Source organism: Abramis brama (assembly GCF_963993115.1).
Source record: "Abramis brama genome assembly, chromosome: 10".
Lineage (NCBI taxonomy): Eukaryota > Metazoa > Chordata > Actinopteri > Cypriniformes > Leuciscidae > Abramis > Abramis brama.
In genome coordinates, this window is record NC_139972.1 from 33,088,232 (window position 1) to 33,113,771 (window position 25,540).

At 37.9% G+C, this 25,540-nt stretch overlaps 1 protein-coding gene across 3 annotated transcripts; it reads right to left on the minus strand.

Annotated features, from left to right (window-relative positions):
- Positions 1–64: 64 nt before the first annotated feature.
- Positions 65–25,473, minus strand: rffl (ring finger and FYVE-like domain containing E3 ubiquitin protein ligase). 3 transcript variants are annotated; one of them, XM_084126100.1, is made up of 8 exons: positions 25,239–25,473; positions 24,506–24,571; positions 14,706–14,894; positions 8,599–8,982; positions 7,454–7,516; positions 3,308–3,518; positions 3,063–3,086; positions 65–2,758 (listed from the first exon to the last, which is right to left on the minus strand). In XM_084126100.1, exons 3-8 carry the CDS (start codon positions 14,880–14,882, stop codon positions 2,577–2,579), a joined length of 1,041 nt encoding a protein of 346 aa, XP_083982226.1. In that variant the 5' UTR covers positions 14,883–14,894; positions 24,506–24,571; positions 25,239–25,473; the 3' UTR covers positions 65–2,576. The 3 variants fall into 3 exon arrangements, with proteins under 3 accessions (XP_083982226.1, XP_083982227.1, XP_083982228.1); XM_084126101.1 differs by having other exon boundaries at positions 14,706–14,891; positions 25,239–25,466; XM_084126102.1 differs by lacking the exon at positions 7,454–7,516.
- Positions 25,474–25,540: the final 67 nt, after the last annotated feature.

Consider the following 25,540-nt stretch of genomic DNA (forward strand, 5'->3'; position numbering starts at 1 on the left):
CGCCTGCTTTCACCGACTAACGACACTCACTGTACGTGGAAAAACAAACCAAGCAGACAAAACATGGTGGAAATATATTTTAATACAAAATTCTTCAACGAACAAACACACAAAATCTACTTTGGTGGCTTAGTACGTTTTTAAAATATATCTCATCATCAGTTCATATTAAGAAATTAAGTCATCTGCTTCACACCGTTACCATTAAAACACATTTGTAATGAAAATGAAAGTGTTGCCTCTTTATATTTACACATCTAGAACTCATGACAACATTATTGATCCAAAACTGGTCCTTTGAACGATTATTCTCTTATTACTTCACAGTGGTAGGAAATCAAGTTTTAATCCAAAGTTGCTTTGAACAACACGATTTTGTATTAGCTCCTCTTGAGATTTGAATGCAGATGCTTTTATGTATTATTTTTATGACTATATTTATATCACGTTTCTCTTTGTGACAGTGATTCCTGTCGAAAGGAAACCTTACGGCGACCCTGGCAATAAAACATTTAACAGTTGGCAAGCCTTACATTCAGAAAAATGACATTTGCAACCAATTGTGCCTTTCTATTTAAAAGAGTAGTTCTCCAAAAAATGTAAAATTGATGTTATTTATTTACCCTAATGATGTTCCAACCCTTTATTATTTTCTTTCTTCAGCTAGAAACCAAAAGTAGATGTTTGGAAGAGTGTTCAATCTGCCCGTTTCCATGCAATTAAAGTCCATGGAGATTTACACTGCCAAGCTCCACAAAAGAACAAAAACACACCATACTTTTATTACTATAGTCCATATGTCTGAATAATGTGATATATTCCAAGTCATCTGAAACCTTAGGATTTTCCCATTTTGGGATACATATATCAAAACGTCCAATGTGATTGGTCACAAAATACCCAACAATCCCCCACATTGACACTTCCCATGTGATTGGACACAACATATGCGATGAACGATGTCAGATCTGGTGTGAGGCATCTAACGCCACCCTTTCAGGAATTTAAAGTATGAATACAAATTTGTGAACTCCAAAAGAGAAGTATGGCCCTTCGTGTTGTTTTGTGGAGACTCCTAGTATGTAAAAAGGTTGGAATGACATGAGGGTGAATAAGAGTGAATTCTGAAGCTGAACACTTACATTCCTTTACATTGTTGTTTCCACACGGCTTCCTAAGAATAGAGCGGGTCGATGCTAACTGAATGTGAAGAGCTTGAGGGAATGGTGTGTGTTAGCAGGCCTTTACTTGTCCTGTGACCTGCAAGGCACCAACAGTAGGAGTGTTGAGGCACGTTCATCTGATATTTCCTCTGTCGACGGCTGTAGAAGGCTAAAGTGCTGCTAATCGAATTCCTGCAAGAGATCGGCTCGCTGGCAGCACTGTGAGGGTCCCGAACGCTAAATCCAGCACTGCATCGCTTGATGCGTAACACGCGTCGCTTTTTTAGGCCCATCAGGCCAACAGCAGTTTGACTGTCACACCAGAGAGGCTTCTTCAACCACACGACGACGAGCGCTGACGCATACCGACTGTTCAAATGGGATGTTTGTTCCGTAACCGAAACCATCCATCAGGTTCAGACTGAAACCTTCATTACAAGGGGTCTGAAAGGCATGAGATCCTCAAGGAACCAGAACAACGCATCATCTTTCACACCCACATTTTTGCATAAAGAAAATGAAATGGTATGTGCACAACTTTAGAGCAGGTGCATGACCAAAACAACATCCAAGAAGGACTTTTAAAAATCATAGCACACTGCTAGACAAATGTTTCGACTAAGACCGAATGGGTTAAAGCTCTATTGGTCTACTATGTGTCAGTGTGCTAGACTTTTTTTGTTCTTTTTTTAATAAAGAAAATGAAGGCCATTAAGATATTTCTGCATTAAAACTCGACGGTTTCTTTCCTTATGATTTTGATCGGGTCCGAATGAGAACCGGTTTGATCGAGCGTGACTCTTTTTCTGGGTTCCACTCGTGTCCATCTCACACACAGTCAGCGATTCAGACTATTTGCTGTCGCTCGTGTGAGACGAACCGACAGATTTAAGACCTCACAAGACTTGTGAGACGAGTCTAATTCTTGTTAGTACATTTGTACCGTGTCAGCCTGGATGTTGATGCTAGATCAACCCTGAGATCCAATATGGGGGTTCTTTAAAGAGGAGATTATTTAAAAACAAAAGCAACAGGTGTGTGAAAAGCAGCAGGGCAGTGACATACGAGGCACTTTCAGAAGAAGCAACGCAGCATGTGCGTTCACATGATCCTCTCAGTGTTTATTAATAGGGGCGGAGGCAGGAATGGCCATTTATGCTGCATTGATTTTGAGTCATCTGCACATGTGACAGGATCACATGATAAAAAAAATAAAGCTTCCTCTTCAAAACATCCAGAAGGCACACTTAAAAACTAACCGAAACCAGTACAGTTATTGCTTGGAGATTTGCGCGATCATAATTCGCTGTCGTTTAAAGTGCAGCAAGATAAGCGTTCGAGAATTAAAGGCCACCTGACGGTTTTATTCAGTATCGTTGTTCAGGGGAAGGACCGTGTAAATGGAGATGTCACTCAGGATCTGAACACGTGCACTGCCCGCACCACATACTGTCGGCAGATGGGACATTCGCTCATGCGCTTGCCGCACTTTGTGCACGTGACCATGTGCCCGCACTCCAACAGGACGCAGTCGATGGGCGAGTCCATACAGATCTTACACAGGCTGTCCTCCGCCGCAGTCACAGTTCCAGAGTCTGCGTAAAACAAAAGAGAAAAAAAGGAAACTATTTTTTTAGGAATTTTTAATATGATTTTTCCTTTTCTTAAACTTGAACACTAATTTGTCATAGACCAAAATAAAATTGACTGATTTAAACCGTAATATGCGTATTTGTGAAATCCACCTGCAAGCTTACACAATTATGTGAACTGTTGACTGATCAAATTATTCATAGTTTCACAATAAAATGGACATAAAACTCTTGCAAAGTTAAATGAACACTTAAAATATTAACAAAAACTATTCCTAACTTTTGAAGTCATAAGAAATAAACCCACCTGTGCCTTGTATGGCGGTAGACACTGTGAAATAAAATACAGCCCACGTTAATGTAATCAACAGATGCATTCAACTTTTACATTTACTTTAGAAAATGAGGTCAGGATACCAACTAAAATACCACTTATTACCCAACTACATGTTAGATTGAAAAATAGCACAAACCAAACTACAAAAAATAAACTGAAATAAAAATATCTTAGCCCTCGTCCTATTGTTGGTCCAATCACATCAAACTCTTTACCCATGTCCTGCAGGTTCTTCTGGTCGTGGTAGAGACGCGTGACTCTCTCCATCAGTTCCCATTTCTCACAGCAGCCCTTGTAGTTGACAAAGTTCCTGGCCAGAATCTCCTTCAACTGCCGGACACTCAACGCCTCGATATCATCCACTGATCCGAGGTCTGAGAGGGACGCCCGTCGCCCAGGAGCCAGCACTTCTTCAGTGTCTGAAGACTGACAGAGCAAGAGACAGAGTGAGAGTACGCAAACAACGGGTTTTCTTCGGCTGATCTCTTGGCATACCAAAAACATCATTCCACAGAGTCAAAGCCAACTTTAGAGAAAGAGAACCTGGCAAATCAAGGGCAAATTCCAGAAAATTCAAGTGTGTCAGAAAACATTTTACTTACACTTTACTGATTCAGAAACATGTTAAACGGTTTGCCACCTAAAGCCCCAACAACACCACCACAATCTAGAATCTTGGCCACCATAAACACGAACAGACACAACACAAACAGAACATGTGCCAAGCTAAGATAGATGCGAAGGGAGATTACAAAAACACACAAGGATTAATGCAAGTTTGATTAACTCCACATCCTGCTATTATGCAAACACTATATGCTAATGCTAGGGTAGAGATAACACGCTGAGTGGTTCATTAACATCTACAGTTTAAAGGTCCTGTGTAGATAACTTCTAAACTTCAGCCTTTTTATTAAGCCGAGGAGTGGTACTGTGTTAATGTTGGCCTTCCACCACATGGTAAACACTGCACTTATTTTGCTTAATATAGCACTTGAAGGGCAGATGACCATCCATGTTTGACCAACAGAGAGACTATATGTATAAAGAGACTATGGGCCAGATTTACTAACAGCTCGTACTAGCGCAAACCCTCTTTTGGCGATAAAAAAACTACTGTCAGGATTTACTAAAATAGCGCTGAAAAGGCATGGACAGTTATTTTTGCTGACCTTATTGCATATGCATTTGTAGGAGTTTCCCTTTCAGACACAACATTTATGGGAGGAGAGTTTTTAAATCAAGGTGACTTACTAAGGCTTGCACTAGTCAATTTACTGGTATTTGCACCATTATATATCTTAAACCAGACGTTAACGCTGCTCTAGGTTGATTGTGTTGGTCATTATGGAAATGATCCGGCTGCGTCTGTTCATTAATTTGCGCGTCGCTAGTAGACCCATCGGCGCTCAGTTTGCGCTCTCACACTAATTTGCCCTGTTTAGTAAATCTAGCCCTATGTGTAAAAAGAAAAAGGGGAGCCATATGCACAACAATTACAATGGATGGTGAAAAGTCAAAAGAGCTGAGTCCACTAATGCAAGTTTACGGGATTTTATCACCCGTCATCCACCATCCAAAAAAACTTAAGTTAGCATGAAATGAAAATTCACTTTATCTGATTTTGTAATCTTATTGTGAACTAGGCTATTCATAAATGTTTAGGTTTCATTTATTTATTTATTTTTACTTTGTAATGTTTAATAAAAATGTCATAACTCAATCTTTTTTTTTTCTTTTTGATAATTCGTTACACTCGAACGTGCGTCTCAATTATGCTTGCGGTGGTAGTCAGTGTTGGTGTTCGGTCATACACCAATTACATTACTCTCCCACTGTAGATTTGCTTTTTTTATAGAAATAAAAACATTTAGTTCAGTTGGACAACAGACGCTACAATTATAAACCGAAAGCGTCTGCTCTGCTCCATGCAGCAGGTGTCAGATTTCACGGATCATGTGTCGAGAGAGTAAGGAGAGATTACTGAGAAGATGATGTCGGAGGATTTGATGAGCAACAGGTCCTGAACGTCACTGACAAATATCTAACGTAAAATGTGCGGTTCGAAAGCAAAAGTGAAAAACGAGCGTGCATTAAAAAAGCTAATTTTCACAATATGGAATAAAGGATCTGTTGCTACTTCTGGTCCATTGTGACTTTAAGGGTGTTTAAGGTCGGAAACTAACGGGGGCTTGGAAACAAAATGGCAACAAAATGAACCAAATTTAAGATAAGAAAAAAAAAAAGAAAAAAAAAGCCCCTGCACAATTAAACCAAATCAATTATGACTTGTGTGAAAGTTAAATGAAAACACATTCTGTGTAAATGACCCCTACTCTGTTTTTCCGCAACGATAGTTTGACAGGTCTTGCAAATTCCCTGGCTCTATGATACATCATCTCTCTTGTATCCAAAAACTAGTCAATTGGCCAAGTCCTTATCCTGCCCTGAATTCCCTGTTTCTGTGATTTCTTCCATGTTATAACGGTAAACACACTGTTCTGTTTTCACGTTAGATTTAGGTGCACGTCATTCAGTGAAGTGCAAAAGAAACAATAGAACAATAATTCTGCAATTACCACAAACTGCAGCATGAAGAGTGTGTTGCAGCAGTAATGACAGACTTTTTTTTTTAAATGAGTAAACGCCTTGCTGTGAGCGCGACTGTTTGTTTGTTTTTCAGTTGAGAGAGAAGCTATATTTGCTACATACAAAATATCCACGGAACTGTAACTAGTATCGAATTTCCCAGATAGTTATAATATTAAATGTCAATACGAATCTAAAGAATCTGTACTGGCTCTTATTTTCAATGATTTTGTTCCATTGTTGTTGTCGTCTGTTGCCGTTGTCTCAGCAGGACGTGGCGGTTGGTCGGTGTGGTATTCGGCCCACACCTCCTTCACTGTGATTGAACAACTGGGTAAAAAGTGACAGTAAAGAATGCTGAACTTTAGGTAAAACGCAGCACTCAAAGTCACGCTGCTCCCGGTTTAAAAACGTGGCGCTCCCATTGAAAACAATTGGACAAATACACTAGCATCCGGGAAAAACACACTTTGGTGGACACATGGCCTAATAGTTTGCTCAGTAAACCACTGTATAATAGCTGCCCGTATAATAACTGTATCTTCATTTATCCATGAACTATCCCTTTAAAGGGTAACTCTCGCCAAAATGCAACCTAGGCTCTTTTTGTTAATCTACCCGAGGCAAACTTTCGTTTAAAAGCATAATTAGGATGGAAACGCCACTTTTAAGTTTGACCGTATTTTCGTTTTCGGTCAAATTGCCTTTTGAATGGGAGTGATTGGGGCACTTCTATGATAGCATCAAAATCGCTATTTTTAAAACACTAAGGCGGCTCGACACAACATGAAACTGTGCTTGTAGTATCACCAGGGGCTCTACACATGAGCTCGAGCATTGAGAACATTGATTGTGTACACAGAGTTTACTAAAAAGAAAGGTTTTGATCAACTCACTGTAGCTGTGTCCGCCGGCAGTTTGACAGTCAAAAATAGTCGATCTCCGAATGCAACGTAACAGGGAGGAGAGTAAAGATGGAAAGCTCCTAAAGCTTAGTTCCATATACATTCACGGATAATTAGTTTTTCTGTCGTTAGTGAAAATCAAAATTGACCTTGTATTTGAAAAAGGATCCTCATATAAGAAACAACACTAAAATTCAGAGTCGGTTCATTCGCATTCAGAGATCGACTATTTTTGACTGTCAAACTGCCGGCGGACACAGCTTCAGTGAGTTGATCAAAACCTTTCTTTTTAGTAAACTCTGTGTACACAAACAATGTTCTCAATGCTCGAGTTCATGTGTAGAGCCCCTGGTGATACTTCGAGCACAGTTTCATGTTGTGTCGAGCCTTCTTAGTGTTATAAAAATAGCGATTTTGATGCCATCATAGAAGTGCCCCAATCACTCCCATTCAAAAGGCAATTTGACCGAAAAAGAAAATACGGTCAATCTTAAATGTGGCGTTTCCATCCTAATTATGCTTTTAAACGAAAGTTTGCATCGGGTAGATTAACAAAAAGAGCCTAGGTTGCATTTTGGCGAGAGTTACCCTTTAAGATGGATTGGTGTGACAAAGAGTGGACTTGAAAACAGACTTTTAAAGAAGCAGTGATTTATCCCAGCCTGTAGCCAAGTCTTTTCCCACGCACAAGGCACACACATGGAAGAAGACATTCTTTAAACGGACGGCATAAATCATCAAGAGGCCAAATCTTTTCATTGCAAAAGACTGACAGAAAGAGTCCCAGGCATTGTAGAGGGTGACAGGCCACTGATCTTTGCTCTGCCACAAAGAAGAAGAGGAGAGGTGATGAGTTTCAGGAGGTACCTGCATCTCCTGCTCCACCTGCAGCTCATCGTCCATTTCACTTTCAGCTGCCTCAGCCAAGCTCTAAGGGTCAAAGGTCGCAGCCAACAGTTTAACACAGCTATGCTCTCTAACTTATATCACACACTCCCTAGTGTGCTTAAGAGACTGAGTCACATGAGTCACTTCATTCTAAAGCTGTGCATTACAGTGCCGTGTGAACCAAACTGAGAAGTGAAGCACATGCAAGGGATGGAGTGAATCTCACAAGATGGATTCATTTTTATCGAAGCACATCAAAGGTTTGTTTTCTTTCAGTTTTAAAATAATTTCTCCTAACCTAGTCTAATGTGTAGAGACAAATACAAGCAAACCTTTTGCAGGTTGACTTCCTGAAGTACACTATCAGTCAAAGGTTGAAAGGCTCACAAAGGCTGAATTGATAAAAAAATCAGTAAAAACTGTGATATTGTAAAATATTATTACAATTTAAAATAACTTTCATTTGAATATTTTTTAAATGATTTATTCATGTGATGTCAAAGCTGAAATCGAGTCTTCAGTGTCACATGATCCTTCAGAAATCATTCTAATATGCTGATTATTTTATTATTATTAATGTTGAACACCGTTTAGCTGCTTAATACTTTTGTGGAAACTGTGATACACTATCAGTAAAAAAATAAAATAAAGAGAAAAATAATACTTCAATTCAGCAAGGAGACATAAAATTGATCAGTAGTGACAGTAAAGACATTTATAATGCTTCAAAAGTTTTCTATTTCAAATAAATGCTGTTCTTTTGAACTTTCTATTCATCAAAGAATCCTGAAAACTGCATCACAGTTCAAAACTTCAATATTGATAATAATAAGAACAATTATTAATAATTGAGCACCAAATCAGCATAATTAGATTTCTGATTTCTGAAGGATCATGTGACACTGAAGACTGGAGTAATGATGCTGAAAATTCAGCTTTGACATCATAGGAATAAAATTACATTTTAAAAGATATTCAAATAGAAAAGTTATTTTAGATTGTAATGTCTCACAATTTGACTTTTTACTGTTTTTGATCAAATAAATGCAACCCTGGTGAGCATAAAGACTTATTTCAAAAACATTACGAAGCTTTTGAACAGGACAGTTTGGAACTTTTTGTACCTGTGCATCTTCTGTTGTCTGAGCCTGAGGTCCCAGTTCTGTTGTGCTGTTGTCCTGCGACAGGCTTGCCGTGTTGACTGGAGTGTAAGGGTCTTCCTGCGGGTCCAAGCGTGTGGTTATTGGGGGAGGAATGTGTGTGTCAGACGGAGGTGTCTGTTGGCCGAGGACCAGCTCGACCAGCTCCTCCTTCTCTCGGCACATCTGTGTGGGGACCCCGTGCAGGTGAAGATACTCCCTCAGATCCTTCACCTTCAGCTTCATCAGCTCAGCTCGCTCGTACAAGATCCCGCGGAAACGATGGCAAGTGTGGCACAGCCACGGCTGGAGGTCCTGCTGAGTGGAGCACTGGCTGCAGTAGCTTTTCTTGCAGTCCATGCACATGTGCTGCAATGAACAATGGGAGTGTGCATTTTAAAGCCAGGTTAAGACTGGATCACAATCTCAAATCTTTTTTAAGGAGAATTTCGCAGTTGGCACAGGCATTAAAGGGTGTAAGAACTGGGTCAAAAGGTACACTCTATTGCCTCATTCTAAACAGATCTACTGTTTGTGTCATTACGTCTGATAAACACTGAGCTGTACCGGATAATGCCAAAGCAGTCTAGGAAGTTTCTTCAGGGAATATAAACACATGACATGTACAACTTGACCGTAGTGTTCTGGAAGTCACAATGCCATTCAGTCAGAACTGTGGCTCAATTCACACACTCAGGACGTGCAAGAGCTGTTGGCTCATGTCCCGATCTCATTTCCCTCCTCCTACTTTCCTGTCTACGATACACATTACTGTAAAATAAACGCAAAAGGAGGAGTGACGACAGTGCAGGACGAGAGAGGACCAGGCCTGGGACATTTATGGGAGGGACTGCCACTTTACTTTTGTTGTTTATTTTGGTCATTAAAATGATGTTGAACGTTCGCTGGTTCCAGCCTCCTCCGTCCCTGAACATCGTTACACTCACATTTCAGCCTTAATTTCACATAAGAAAAGGGATGAGTCGAAATTATGAATTATTATATTTCGATTAATTTAAATTTCATAAAGTCGTCACCTTTTGAAGTTTAATAATCACATTAAGCATATCGCGATTCCTGTTTTTCTGTCCCCAAATTTAATTAAGACTTTTTTTTTCTTCTACCATTAAAGATATTTAAGACTTTTTAATTGCCTTAAATATGATAAAACTGAATTTAATACTTTTTAAGGACCAGCAGGAACCCTGTTGTTACCTGTACAAAAAAGTCAATTACACTGCTTGATTGCAAACTGGTATTCGTCATCATACTAAGCTATTTTAATTCATTATCATAATCATAAACACACTGGTTTGTAACTTTGTATTGCAAATTGTTTTACCATTTACTGCACTTTGTTTTTCTACTAGTTATTTACCCATAGCCAATAATGAATTGAAAGTCCCAGTGTTACGTGGGTGTGCAGGTAGAGGAATTGTTCCCAGTGTGTGATTTCTAGTATGAGAAGGGATTTCCCTGATCCTTGAAAGTGGACTGACGTCATCAGGGATTTCTACTATTTAAACTGGCGGCTCTCTTCCAGTAGCTGCACGCAAGACTCGCTTGTTTTTATTCTCCACGGGAGCTAGGTAAGATCTCTGCAGGTGATTAGGTGTAGTCAGGGGTGTGTTTTCTTTAGCTGCCCTACCTGCTTACTATTATTATTTTAATCTTTTAAAATTAAAGTTAATCTTTTGTTTTGTTTATTATCTTATGTGTGTGAATTTGTATTGTTGCTTGTTGGATTTTCTTTGTATTAAAACTTTACAGTGTATATATATATATACCAACTTTATAAGACGTCAAAACTAATCTATCGTCTGTGATTTCTTATATGATCGGTCCTTGCCTTTTTGAATGGTTTAAATGAGCTAAAGTTGGTTTTGAGCCATTAAAAAAAAAAAAAAAAAAAAAAAAAAAGTTGTATTGCTAAACAAGGTGGATGCTGAAAGTGGTCACAACTTCCGGTTCACACAGACTTAAAGGCCGTGAAACAAGGTGACCTAGTTTTTCCAGTTTGCTCCCAACCATAGCACTAGTTGGACCCGCGTCAGCAGCTTGAACAGGTGACGCAGTGAAAGCCACTAGTTCTTTGATGTCGGTTTAGTGTGTCATGGCTAAACGTTTTTAGGATGTCTGAGGCTGGTGCATGCTTCTGCAGAAGCAATACATCAATGGAATTTCAGCTTAATTTATAAAAAACGGTTTTTGAGCACCAAATTACTGGTGAAGCATCACACAACCCACAAAAGTAAAATGAAGTCCTATAAATAGGACTCCATTACTGTGTAAACAGGAACCATTGTAATGTCCACAGTGCCACCCTTTTGCAGGCTAGTGGAGGTGAGCTAGGTAATGTTATATAGCATCTATCCAATAGGGCTGGGTATTGACACAAATTTCACAATTCGATTCACAAGCTTGCAATTCGATTCGATTCGATTCAATATTGATTATTTTGGATATCAGGTACAATACATGGCAAATTTTCTCAAGGAAAACAAATCTAACTAATGCTGTAAACTATGGGAGTCAATTATAGCCTACTATAATGTTGAAGGTAAAAATTAACTGATTTGTAGCTATACAAACACTTAAATTACACTTATTTATTTGTATAATAAGAAAGTTATATGAAATATAAACATTTAAATGGTGGCTGTCATAAAAACTTGCCAGATTTATTCAAACATTAAATACTGAAGAACAATAAAAATGATAATGAATATGTAATATGGTGCATATATTTAGCAAAATGTTCCTTTCTAGAGTTAATTTTTCTAGCTGACTAACGAGTTTATGGTCACATGGTTTTTCTGAGGTAAATGTGACGTTACATGACATTGTTTACAAGCTGTAAACTGACGTCTTTCCACGGTTGAAACACTGATTGAGCGACTCCATGTGACATGATACGGATTTCGATAAGTTGTACTCTATCTTTTAACACACTTTCAGATGCTCATTCGCTGTAACTGGTGTTATTAAGGTGGAAGAGAAGATCGTGTGCGCTCCGCGCTGCTGCTTCTCTTGAGCTGAGCTGCGCCAGAGCGATCTCATGCCACAGCGCCAAAACTGTTTATGTTTTTGAATTTCTTAATTTGAAATTTAAGACTTTATTTCATATCATTAGTAACAAAGCACAAAGATTATTGTGATTTATTGGATGGGATGCGCTACAATGTTCCATTCAATCATCAAATGAAACCAGAATGACTAATCGATTCTTGAGATTTAAGAATCGATATCGGTTCGTAAAAATGAGAATCGATTAATATCGAGAAATCGATATTTTTTACCCAGCCCTACTATCCAACATTGGTTAATATGGGATGTTGAAAAGACAATACAACAACATAATTTTCTGTGTCATAATTATGTCATGGGATGAGTACTTCATTCATTTACTGGTTTTCAAATACCTTTTCTGTCTTTTTCTAACTTGAATATTTATTAATCATGGTGCTGTAGTTGGTTTGGTTCAAGGCTTAGAAACATTTTTGTAAATATGTATCAAAGATTAAGCTTCTGCTGAAATTACTGAGCGGTCACTAGTGTTGGGCGATATTCTCCATAGTCATATCATGCAATCGTCAGCCGCGCGGGGCGGGGATGTACAATAGTTTTCTTATTTGATCATTAATTACTTATTTACTCATTTATTTAATTAACTTCGTTTTAGAATTGTGGAGCATGATTATCTTTTCATTCATTTTGCGAGCAAAGATGGAGTTGGTGATGAAGAGAAATGTCATGTCGCATAAATATTAAATGTAATATATAAAGCAAAAACGCAGCTTTCAACATCTGTCGCTGCATTAATGGCACATTCTCTCAGAGACGACGAGAGATTATCTACCTCAACATCAAATCTTAATTTACTGGCTTAATATTTCTCCTGTGGAGCATACATTAAAGGAGACATATCATGCTTTTAAATTGTTCCTTTTTACATATAAATCATACATTTGTAGTCTATATAAAGCGGAACTGCAATGCTTGGGTCTGAATTCCTCATTATTATAGCTCCACAGGCCCCTGAGGAGTTCTACCCCTTTTCTGATGTGCGTCTGAGAGCAACTCGTTTTGGTGCGGTCTCTTTAAATACAATTGAGACACTTCATACCCCGCCCCCTCTCCAGGTTGCAGAGGTTCAACTCCACCCCGTTCGGCCATTTTTGTAGTTTGATAGCAGAGATACGATTATCTAGCGGCACAGAAACTTTTTATTCACACGTTATTAACAAAATGTCAACAACGGAAGACTTGTCCAGCCAGCCTTACATGTTCGAGCCAGAGTCGGAGCCGGAGCGAAATGAAAATGAAGACGACGAACCTGTAGAACAACGTCTTCATATGGATGTATTGCAATGGTGTGTTACTGTATTTACACATGAAACTTTGGTCTTCCGACCTTTTACCACCGTGTCGATTTATATTGATTAATATGTGCGAGGGAGAGAGAGCAAGACAGCGTCTAGTTTGGAGACGGTGAAGTCTTGTTTACACTTTCGCCTGGCTCTGAAGAGAGAGAGTGCGCGCGTGACCGGGTCTCTCTCTCTGCTCGTTCTTTCAGTTAAACATGCGTCCTGTAACAAGCGCGGCAGTTTATCTACATTAAACGGTGTAATGAAGCGTGTGGGTTACTACATCCAACAACCGAACATTTTAACTTACCCTCTCGTATCTTCTGCATCCTTTAGCTTGGACTACAAAATTGCAGCGAGAAATAAAAATGGCGGATTGCTCGAAGTGTTGGGCCGGAAGTCAATGTCCTTATTTGGCAGTTCCGCTGCAAATACTGTGACGTAATAGTTCAAAAAACGTCATAGATAACAGAAAAATCGGAACAGGTTGAAAAATATGACCAAAACAGAATATAAAGATATCAACGAAGCACCTGAAGAGAATAATTTCATATTTTCTGTACTTCTAAACACTCCAAATATACAACAAAATGCATTTAAGGGCTAAAAAAGTGCATTTGGCATGATATGTCCCCTTTAAAGATAGTCTGGTTATGAGTGAAGTGTGGTTATGTGGTGATGTCGTTATGAAATTAGGGAGGTAAATGAATTGTAGGTTCTAATATTAATTTAATAATAATATTAGCCTGATAATTACCCTGGAAATCCAGAGTTCTCGCGAGAGCACAATTTGAATTTGCTCAGCGAGTTACTCTGGCATTGAGTAATGATGCTCATTAACAATGCCCTTGAAGCCGAGCTGCACCAATCACATCGGTGTATCTGATATAGGCGGGCCAGAGGCGAGCTAAACAGATGACGACAGCGCTAGTGACAGCGCAATCACGACAGTGATTGGTCGTAGTGTTATCCAATTGCATGCAGTGAGATTTTCAAATGCATGCTTGGTGCCGCCCCTCGAGTTGGGCGATTTTCATTAGTCGACGCCAGACCCTTAATCTTTCGGATTTGGGTCTGGATTTCCAGGCTACCTGATAATAATAATAATTATTATTATTATTATTATTAATACAATAATGGGTTAAATGAGCCCATTTTCAGAGAACAATACTGGATGTACTTTGTAGATGTCTTACCCACTAGTAAGTCTATAAAAAGCTTGCTTTCAAACATCAAAAACTTTCAATCTGGAAACCTGGTCTCAATGTTACTCTCTGTAGTTATTCTTTTGTAAGGTGCATGTGCAGGAATTCCATGAACGTGAAGTGACAATAGCAGCACTGCTGTAAGGAACTGGTACAATGGCCATGACATTGATACGCGCCATTGTACTGTCATTGGAGCCACAGTTTACAAAGTGCATTCTGGACAACTCCCCTCGTGAGGCAAGCAGGGTAGTCATCACGCTGGAGGAGGACGCTTCACACAATGACTCCAGTCACTAACTCAACTTGTATGGTGGCTATAAACTGTAGCTTGAGCCTTTCCCTTATCTGTCCGTGACAGGAGGATGACGTTAAATACAAAGCATCAACGGGATTCCAAAAGGCACCAATACAGTACAACAGTGCTTCCCCAAATAATTGTATACCACTGCTAAAGCTAAACATTACAAGGTGGATTTGCAAGTCAGTTGTGTGAAAATGAGTCATGTCATATGGTTACCTTCCTGGCGAGGCTCTCAAAGCGACCTCCACAGGCCTTGCACGTGTTTTCCGGAGCAGGGGGCGATGGGTAACTGCTGAAGCCCGAGTTTGTGAAGGCCTGATGTTGTGTGCTACTTCTGGTGCCCTCCACAGTGGAATCATCCAGACAGACCCAGCCGCAGCAGCTGGCCCACATACTCCACACCTACTGTAAGAGGAAGAGATGCTTAAGTTACACGTAATCGCACCATAAATTAAATCTGCTCAGTCTTCAAATAGAATCAAACCACCTTAGTCCTAGAACACAACGGATGCACTTTTTCAAAAAAGTAGATTGGTCTTCTTGAATCAATACCCTAGGTAGTGAATTAGCGGCATGGAAAAGTTCTTCCAGCGTCAGTCAGGGTGGCTGATAAGCGCTCAGCTGGAGTCATTTAGCTGAAGAAGTAGGACTTCCATCATTTATTCAAAGGCTGTGTGCAGTCTAAACCACAGGAGCTGTGCAATACTCCTACTAGGATGACACTGTATCTCGCTCTCACTCCCTATCTCACTCAAAGCCAAATAAAGGCTGTCTGATCCAGTATCACTACCATGGTAATGTCTCTCACCATTTGGGCCCATTGTGTGTTGAATCAACTGATTAGCTTAATCACTCAAAATAGTTTACAAAAGAAAAAGAAAAAAAGAAAAGAAAAGGAATTGAGTAACTCCTTCCCGTCACCACTGTCCGAGGCGTATTACCATGATAACCCTCAGTATTTTTACTTCAGTAAGATATGCTGGTATAAGATAGTCTTGACTAAAATTCACATGCAAAAAAGTATTAAAATTAAAAACCTGTATGACCAGAACTGACACTACAAAGTAGTTATTGTCAACATTACAACAAAATTGGCACTGTTTCTTTTCCTGGTGCAAAGATTAATCAAAGGATATTCTTAAAAAAAAAAAAAAAAAAAAGTTTGGCTTTGTAATCTTTCATTAAAACTATAAATTTCTCGATTATTGAAATTACTTAAGATTTTGCAACTTGTTTAAACTGCTATTCTTCTTTATACATGCCTCAGATGGATGTATAAGGCCCCGATCACACTTAACGCGTTTTTTTAGGTTTGAAAACGCGAGGTGCACAGCACTGTCCCATCACACAGAACGAGCAGTGCGATTGGATCATTCGATCAGACAGTAGAAAAAAAACGCGATGACGTCGGGCGCTTTTTCCGCTCGGAGTTGCTTTTTTTTCAACTGCAAAAACACAAGGCGCAGCAGGCGGTAAAACGCGAGGCGCCTGAGGTGCATAAACAGCGCGCAGAACGCTCACGGCCATAGGAAACCAATTGAAAAAAGGCGCCTCTCACTGCAAAAAACGCGTCAGGTGTGATCGGGGCCTAAAAGTCATATTTTTACCAAAATAAAAAGTAAAAAAATGGGTCTCAAAAACAAGATCTCAAGACTCCCTTCAAATTTGGGGTGTCGCGATATACCAGTACTGACGATAACTATGACATTTGTGAGTGAAAATATACCGGTATTGGCTATAGTGTTGTCAAAAGTACAGACTTCGGTACAAAGTCGTTACTAAAACATTTAAAAAAAGTGACGATACCTGCATTTCCCTCTAGCATTTTGAGTGCTGTTGAACGGATTCTTAAACACCTCTGGTTGGCCATTGTGTTGATCGGCTACAATGATCAACACTTCAAAAACATGTCTTCACCGAGCACTTACACAGATACACACGGGAGCGTTTGAAAGCAGGCGTCTATCAGCGGATCCCCAATATATCCACTGATAGACGGATCCGCTGCAAACAACGTCACACTGCAAATGTCACAAATGTCAAGAATCATGAAGTGACAACAAAAGAAAGCAAACTGAGATGTCAAATAACAAGAAAGTCAAGTCACCCAGCGGGACTGTCTGGACTCCCCTGTTGTGCTCTACAGTGCGGCCTACAGTGGTGTAACCTGTGCGATTATACACAGACTGTCATCGTTAGGGCTGGGTATAAGGGTTGTTTTTGGCGGCCTGTTTTAATTTTAGTTTTAGTCTAGTCTTTGTGTCAAGCTGTCATTTTAGTTTTTATTAGTTTTAGTCACGTTCATACTCTTTTTAGTCTAGTCAAGTTTCAGTCGACTAAAAGTCTGAGCTTTTTAGTCTTATTTTAGTCAGAATTATCCATGACTATTTTCGTCTAGTTTTAGTCGACGAAAACTGATGACATTTAGTCTAGTTTTAATCAATGAAAATTGTATTTTAGTCTCTTTTTCGTAATGCAATTCTATTTAACCCAGTCAATATAGTATAAGTACCTAGTAGTATGGATGTCCCGATCCGATCCACGTCATCGGTATCGTGCCGATACTGGCCCAGAACGCTAGATCGGAGATCGGAGGGGAGAAAAAAATATGATCCAATACCTATTAGGGGTGGACAGTACGTGCGTCACGGTTTGGTGCATGGATTTACACGGAGAATACTGGCTGCGATGTCAAGATTGCAATGCTGGAATGTGTGTATGTGTGTGTGTGTGTGTCAGAGGCACGATCGAACAGTGGAAACATAAAAACATACTCCGTCATTTTGTTCATACAGGACATCATTAAAACTGCAGTGTTTAGCCTACTTATATTTGTGTAAAACACAACATTGTGCTTTTGTCAAACTGTAAACTCTTGTCAAACTGTAACCTACAACTGTCACCCAACCAAAATCACACACACACGCCGTTTAAAAGCAAAAATTAGCTCATCTTTTGGTCATTCATCATATTGCATTGGTTTTCATTTCTTGTCCTAAAACAGAGCACTAATCTGTTTATTTTTAAGTTACGCATTCTACATTGATTAAAAAAGAAAATCAAATGTGTTTTTAGTATTATTTTATACAGAAATAAATTATTTATAATTCAGATGAGAATAAAGTTAAAGTTAATTAAAATTTTAAGGAAACAAATATATTGATCTGAAATATAGCAAATTAATTTTAATTTCATTCAGGTACAATTACCAAACATATCTTAAGGTCTTTTGAATAAAGGGTGGCAGTCTTTCATAATCAACTGTTGTTGTGGACTATATACTGGAGAAGTATTTGTTCTCCATTTGAGTGAGATGTTTTTATGTGGCTAATTGAGCAAAGTGCTTCCATATATTTTATTATTATTAGTATTAGTTCAAGAATAAAATAAAAATATCGGATTGATATCGGTATCGGCAAATAGCCAAAGCTGCGGCATCGGTATCGGAAGTGAAAAAGTGGTATCGGGACATCCCTACCTAGTAGTATAGACGAAACCTAAATTTTCTTTTAGCCAAAACCATTTCAAACAAAGTTATCTTATTATATTATTGTTACCTTTATAGACTCAAGAATACATTCATTCCAGACACGGAAGACGCTCCGATTTGAATTTACAACATATTCATTTTACCAACCAAACATGTTAGAAGTACACACACATAAATGTATCGGTCCCTTTCTCTGTGTTACGCCCGTTTCACACAAACTCTGTATGCGGTGCGTATTTTTTTCCGCACCCATGTTAACAGGTTAGAGCTTTCACACTGTACGTGGATGCGGTCCGTCAATGCGGTCCAGGTGCGGTGCGTATACAGCAGTGCAGCGATCGTTTCCACACCGAGTCTATTTCTGCTGTGCTGCACGCGCTAAATTAAAGTGACAGCGCATGGTTCGTGGTCAAAATTAACACAGATTGACATGAAAATATAATAATCTCACCATAAATGCATTTAATTAAATACTACTATTTTTCACAGTCATATTTTTACTTAATGGACCGGGGTAAAGCAAGGAAAACTACAATTTACCTCAACAAGGCAACATAATGAACAACACTCGTCTCATTCGTGGAGGTGGAAAAACGAGTTCTTTGTGACATGCAAGATTTATTGTATTAAAATTTAAAAGCAAAAGAAAAGGCATGATAGATAGTCGGCTGTTTTTGTCAATTTTAAGTTTTAATTTAAAATGTTTGAGATTTTAATATAAGTACATGGTTAAATATTTTACCACTTGCTTGAACAACTTAATATATATAATTCTATATAGAAGAAATGCATTGAATAATACGTTGTTTAAATTGTGTTTAAACATGAATACGTCTATTAAAGAGTGTATGTGTACTAAGTCTATATTCCAGACCTTCTAGACCTTCTTCTGTGATGTGATGATAGTTTCTCTCAAATTAAATAGTCAAAGTGAGAATATTAAACTGCAAAGGGACTATTTAAATATGAATCCTTGAATCCATGTTATACCATTTAAGATATTTAAGACTTTTTATAACCTTAAACGTGATAAAACTGACTTTTTGAAGACCCACAGGGACCTACTTTTTATTCGCACACATAATCCTCAATACATTTTTAGCAAAATGTAGTGGAATTTAGCGGAAATGCGAGTGAAATGCTCGCACTGTTGAGTCCTGCATTAACTATAATATTAAGGGTTAATATTAATAACAGAGTTCAAATTCGATTGCTATTAATTAATTAAATCAAATTGCACAAGAGAGACTTAATATCAACTTTTTAATTATATAATTAGGTCTCTACTTCTAATTCGTTGTAGAAATATAAATGGTTCCTGTCATTACTTGTATTCATAAGGTTTATTCAAATGTACAATAAAGACAAAACTAACAGGTTATTTAAGAATACAAAATGTGCCTCTCTAGAGTAATTTTTTTCTAGTTGACAATCGAGTTATGGTCATTGAATGGCTTTCCAGAGATAAATTCAGCGTTATGTATTTGACACTGTTTACAAGCTGTTTTATTGACATCTTTGACACGGATTGAGCGATTACATGAGACATGATACATTTCAGTAAGTGTTACTATTTCAACATTCCTTCTGATGTTAATTCATGTTTATTTTGTGACATAACTACAAGTAAAGAGAACGAGTCGATTGGTTCATGTGCGCTTCGTGCTGCTGCTCGAATGGTTTTTGTTGTTTGAATTCCATAATACTGATAGAATTTGAAAACTGGGACTTATTTTCATATCAAAAGAAACAAAGCACAAGGTTTACTGCAATTATTGAGTGGGAGGTGTGCTAAAAAATAATGTTCAATCAGTGAAGTTTGGTTTACACATCAACAGACTAAAAGACTGATTCTTGATTTAACAAATTACCAATTTATTTCAATGAAGCTTGATTAAAAAAGGAGTACATCAACCCAGCCCTGATATACTATACTGATATACTATATATGTTTTTCAAGTTTGTCATTGGCCCTTACCACAATAGCGCCATAAACATACAATAAAAACTTCTAAAACACATACTTTGAGTTTAAAAACCTTATGGATTTCTTCCACTTTTAAAAAGGAAACCAAAACTTGCATCCATGTAGAAAAAGACAAAAAGAATCCCCAAAACCAAACAAACGAATCACATTACTTAGTGTCAGCAAACATGTGCAAAGTGCAAAACAACAAATGCTCTCACAGTCCCCACTGACCAGCTGACTGGACATTGTTACTGCTGGGCTGTCATTAAACACCCCAGCCCCCCTTAACCCCTCAGCCCTGTAGTGTCAGTACACCCAAACGCTCCCTAGTAACAGACCAACAATAGCTGCACTGTGGCTAGACAACACACACACACACACACACAGAGACAAATCCCTCAACAGCAGGAGGATGCTTGTAATGCCTGGAGTTACCGGTGACGGGTCACATGGTTAAGGGCGGAGAGGAATTATAAATGACCCATTAAGTTTGACCACCACAGAGAAAGAATTTGAAGTATGGGAAGGATAGGAATATTTTGAACAGTTTTAAAGCTAAAATTATTGGTGCAGGTCTATACAAACCGATGTAGATGTTACACACTTCCAGAGCTGGAGTGTCCGTTGGGAATTGTGTTAATGCATAATTTTTTGTTTGCCTTTAAAGAGAATGTGTTTGAATGTTGAATCTGGGTTTAGCTCTTTATTTGACCAAGGGTTAATAATAGCGTCTGAAACCCGCCCCATAAGTAAAGTAACCAACCTGTACATAACCCCGGACTTACTAGCACTGCTGCGTAAAAACAAACTAGATTTGCATATTCAGAGAGAAATACCAGTGCTTGCAAGACAGTAAAACAATTAAAAAAAAAAGCCAGAGGAGTCGAGGGCACAGAGAAAGAGATCTCTATTCCGGACTTGCGCAAAAACTGCCTTGCAATCATTTCCCAATATGTTATTTGTGTGGAAATATTACAAAGTCTGTAAACAGGACGTTAAGACAGGCCAGAGACGGGACACGCTGAAGACGGACGAAAAGAGGAGAGCAAAGACGTGCCAGCAGATACTCAACAACAAGGCACAACAAGCTCACTGTTCGCAATGCTCGAAATACTGGAAGAAAAATATACGTTTTGAATTTAGGGTGGGGGTTTATATTAATGTATATCTGAAGGGGACTGACTGTCTTCAGAAAAGTTTCGATGGCATTTTCTTTTCCTCTAACCTCCGTGTAATAAGTAGTTTATAAACGCACTGCTTTCTGTGCAGCGGCAACCAAGGAAATGCTATATTGCTGCTGTCCACCTACTGTCAGAGAGTGAATGTGCATTTCCATTCAGTCCATCTGTTGTTTGTGTTTTGTGCAGGTGTGTCTTATGAAGCATAATTTCACTGAGGTAAAGTCAGATCATTCTGTTTTTGCTTTAAAGTGTCATGAAATCCCCCCTCTTTGGCCTGGTTGTTAACACCTCTGAGCGATAGTCTGGTGTCCAGCCGCAACACCTCTTTCTTTTTTGATTATTAAGCAGTTAATGCAAAAACTGCCTTATGTGCAGTTTACATGTTTGCAGTTTACATGTTTGCAGTTTACATGTTTGCATACAATTTGTTATTTGAGTGTTGATTAGCCTATCATATCTAAAAATAAAAAGCAACTGAATGTAGGCTAATAGCTTGGGCTCTGTTGTTAACCTTTAATGTTATAGTAATGTGCAAGTAAGGGCTCCCTATATAGTTTACAGCATTAGCAGAGATCGTTTTTTTAATCTTTTAATTATAACTGGATTCATTTAAGGACAGACAATTCATTCAGTAAACCAGTTTAATAAAAAAAAAAAAGAAGTAATTTTTGGTTTAGACCATATATATTATGTCGCGGCTTAATTGACCATGGGGGGTTGTGGGTCCCGTGGTCAACCCAGTTGAGAACCACTGCCCTAGAGTATGACAGACTCAGAACAGGCTTCAGTGGGCGGAGCTCACATGAATATTCATGAGTTTCCTGGACATGCGTGTAGAACTGGGAATTTTTGTTCACGCCCCTCGTCTCTCAGCAGGTTTAATAGATTATTTCATAAAAGGTCAATAAAAAGTTTCTCTGTGAACTTAAACTAGTTCGCTTCATGTTAGGATAAAGCACAGCAAACTTCAACTACTCATACATACATAGATTTCATTTTGTTGTGCTTTTCCTTTGTACCTTGCAATGCTTTTAAACTGTGTCTTTTGTTATCATTTGTTGAATATGACCCTAACAACTGAAATAAATGTAACTGTGGACATAATATTTGTGTTACATACAATATGCAACATCCTCCATTTTCTATGGTTGTGAACGATCTGCAGTTGTAAAAGTCATAGCATTTAAATATTTTACAAACAAATATACATTTACAAATTCAAATTATCACAAGGTTCCACCTTTACTTTGAAACCAAAAATTCCAGAACACCTGAATGATTAAATCTACACTGATTTCCATTAGAAGAGCAGATATAGAATATTCTTAAATACATGAACCAACTATCATTTAATTTATTCATTGCTGTGTTATGTATGTTACCTCACCTTATGACACTTTAAAACGGTGTCATCTCTGCTAATGACCGAAATAAAGTCCACAACCATATCAGTGGCCTAATAAACATTTTGCAACCTGATGTTTCTCTCTGTCATGTGTTCTTTCTTTGACCGAGTGTTGGATGATACGCAATGATGATCATTGATACAAAATGCATGACCAATTGGAATTCATATTAAATAAATATTTAATATTTCTATTAAATAAAGAATCTTGAAAATAGATGCTGTATAGTGATTTCCACACTTCATTAATGAGCCCTGCCATCACAAGAAAAAAAAAAAAAAATATTAAAATAGAAAACAGTTGGTAAAAATATTTCACAATATTGCGTTTTTTTTTTTTTTTTTTTTTTTTATCAGATAAATGCAGCCTTGGTGACCATAAAGAACCGTACTAGTACCAAGGGCTTTTGAAAAGTATTGAAACATTTAAAAATATTTGTTACATTATTTTGCCAGTATGCATATTTGTAAATATAATTTTTTTGTGAACATCAAACTGGTTGCTTATTCTATTCTGTAAAAGAACGAGAAGTATGTTTCTCATTTACAGTAGCCTAGCTGTATCAAATGTAATTTTTACACTATTGTCCATACAATTTTGTATCATCAAAATTGTACTTGTAATGTATTATAGCAACACATTCATGCTTGTGTGTGGTCTTAAGTTATTTGGCTTGTGTTTACAAAATTAACAAGGATTTAAGAACAATCACACCAGGATAGGCCTATTATACTAAAAAAAACGCAGGTTTATTTCAGTTATTGCATTCAACAAATGATAACAATTAGTAAAAGACACAAATTTTAAAGCATCGCTGAAACTGAAACTATTTTAAAAATGTTATAATCCATTAAACTTGCTGAGATACAAGGAGGAGTGTGAACTAGCCTAAAATTCAAACTCATCAATATTCATGTAAGCTCCGCCCACCGAAACCGAAAATAACACCGGCAGCCAATCACTCACATTCCGTGACACTGCTTCAACTTTGCTTTTCAAACCAAAGAACGAAATTGCTCTGAACAATGCAAAAATAACCAGTTTCCACTTGTTGATCAAATGTATGCTTTAGTGTTTTCAGTGATGTGCGGCTGTAGCCCACATACTGCATCTGTTCACAGCTCAAACATGTGCTTTAGGGTTTCATGGCCTTTAAATCATACTATCTAATAAATAAAAAAAAAACATGTTTTTAAACTGCTCATGCAACTGTGTGTGTGTGTGTGTGTGTGTGTGTGTGTGTGTGTGTAGCATCTTTCTTTAGATCATGATTAAATTCAGTGTTTGCCTCTAATTTCAAATGGTTAGATATATTTAGGTCAGTTTGGCCTGTAGAGCAAATAAACAACAACTTTTGCTTAAAGGAATTGGCCATGAAAAATCATGTTCGGTGCATCACTATCTCTTACACCTTGAGCTCATGTTGTACACAAAACATCTTATCTCACCGTTTTCAAAAACTATTATTTTTCAAAAAAAAAGTATATATATATTTTTTAAATGTCATAAATTATTAATTAATAAACACAATTATGTTTTTGAGGAGTCAAACCATTTTAAGGGATATTTTAATTATACCTTGGCTTGAACTAAACTTGCCTTATCATATAGAGGTCAAATTATCTGATATTTAAAAAAAATGTAAGTTATTGAGTCATGAGGTGCAGCAGGGAGCTTCTCCATATCATTTCCAATTTTTCTGTATATAATATAATAAACCATAATAAAATATTATCCCATGTGTTTTTCTTTTGAAGAATTTCATTCCTTTAATGAGGCTTTTTTCCCCCTTCATTATGATTTCAGGACAACTATACAACCCTGACTTTATGCCAACCCTACAACCCTAACCCTAATGCCATTGTCTTTTAAACGAAAAGGTGTATTCAAGTAATTGCATGTATGAAAAGCACTTTTAATGTACTTCCAGGATCAAATTGCATCAGTAAAAGTTGAAGTACTGTTCGTACCTTGAAAAGGAGTAAGTGACGTGTATACTGTGACGTTCAGTGGTATATGATCCAAGCCATTGGCATCTATAAAGAGAAGAACAACACAGTAACACGTTTATGAGTAACATTTACAGGATGTGCTGGTACACATTCTCCTTTTACTCAAGAAGCAATGGAGGATCTGGATCACACCTTCCTCTCTGTTTGCAAATCTACGTCGCAACCCAAAGCTCACACAATGACTTGGCAACCTCAAACATCCGTGTGTCAGATCACTCTGAAGCTTCCTCTTTAAAACAGGAAAACTTTTGTTCACCAAGACCAAATGGTGCCGCAGAAAAGTATTAAAAGCATAAAAACATTTTCACGCTAACGTTGCGTAGAGTTTTAGAATGATACAGTATTCATACACTTACTCAAAGTGTGTATACAAAGCATTATTATAGTCACTCAAACAAACTTTCACCAGGTCAGAGTATTAGTATAACGTTAGTAGAGTATCAGAACTTTGGACTAGTTTTATATATATTTTGAAGAATCATGCGACACGTTCACAAGCGGTCACGAGCGCAGAAAACAAGACTAAAGAGTTTAATGGCGAAAAGTACAGGGAAGACGTTGTTATATTACATCGCTCAAAACATTCAAGATATAACGTTATATTAATTTGAGTAAAAGTGAAAGAGAGCAGAGTTTGTTTCATGTCTAACTTGCTCTCTTTATTCTGTCGAGAGGACGTTATTAAACTTACCTCAAATGAAACGAAGGCGCTCGAAAACCGCAGCCGCAGATGTTGAAAACTCTGTATTCATCAATAATCCCTACAAAACTAATAAAGACATTGGGAAAAGACGTTCAGCTCTTCATTTTATGGTCGATTTTTGAATGAACACACACTTTTAGTGTTTCGAATTACGCAAAGTTCGTTAGTGACGCTCCGGTTAGTGGGTACTGAAGAGCGAGCACGGCGTCTTCTTTCAAAACACGAGAACGCGCACGTCGATCATCAACTAGTTTGACGCACCCATTTTAAAGTTTCGAGCCACTGGCCAT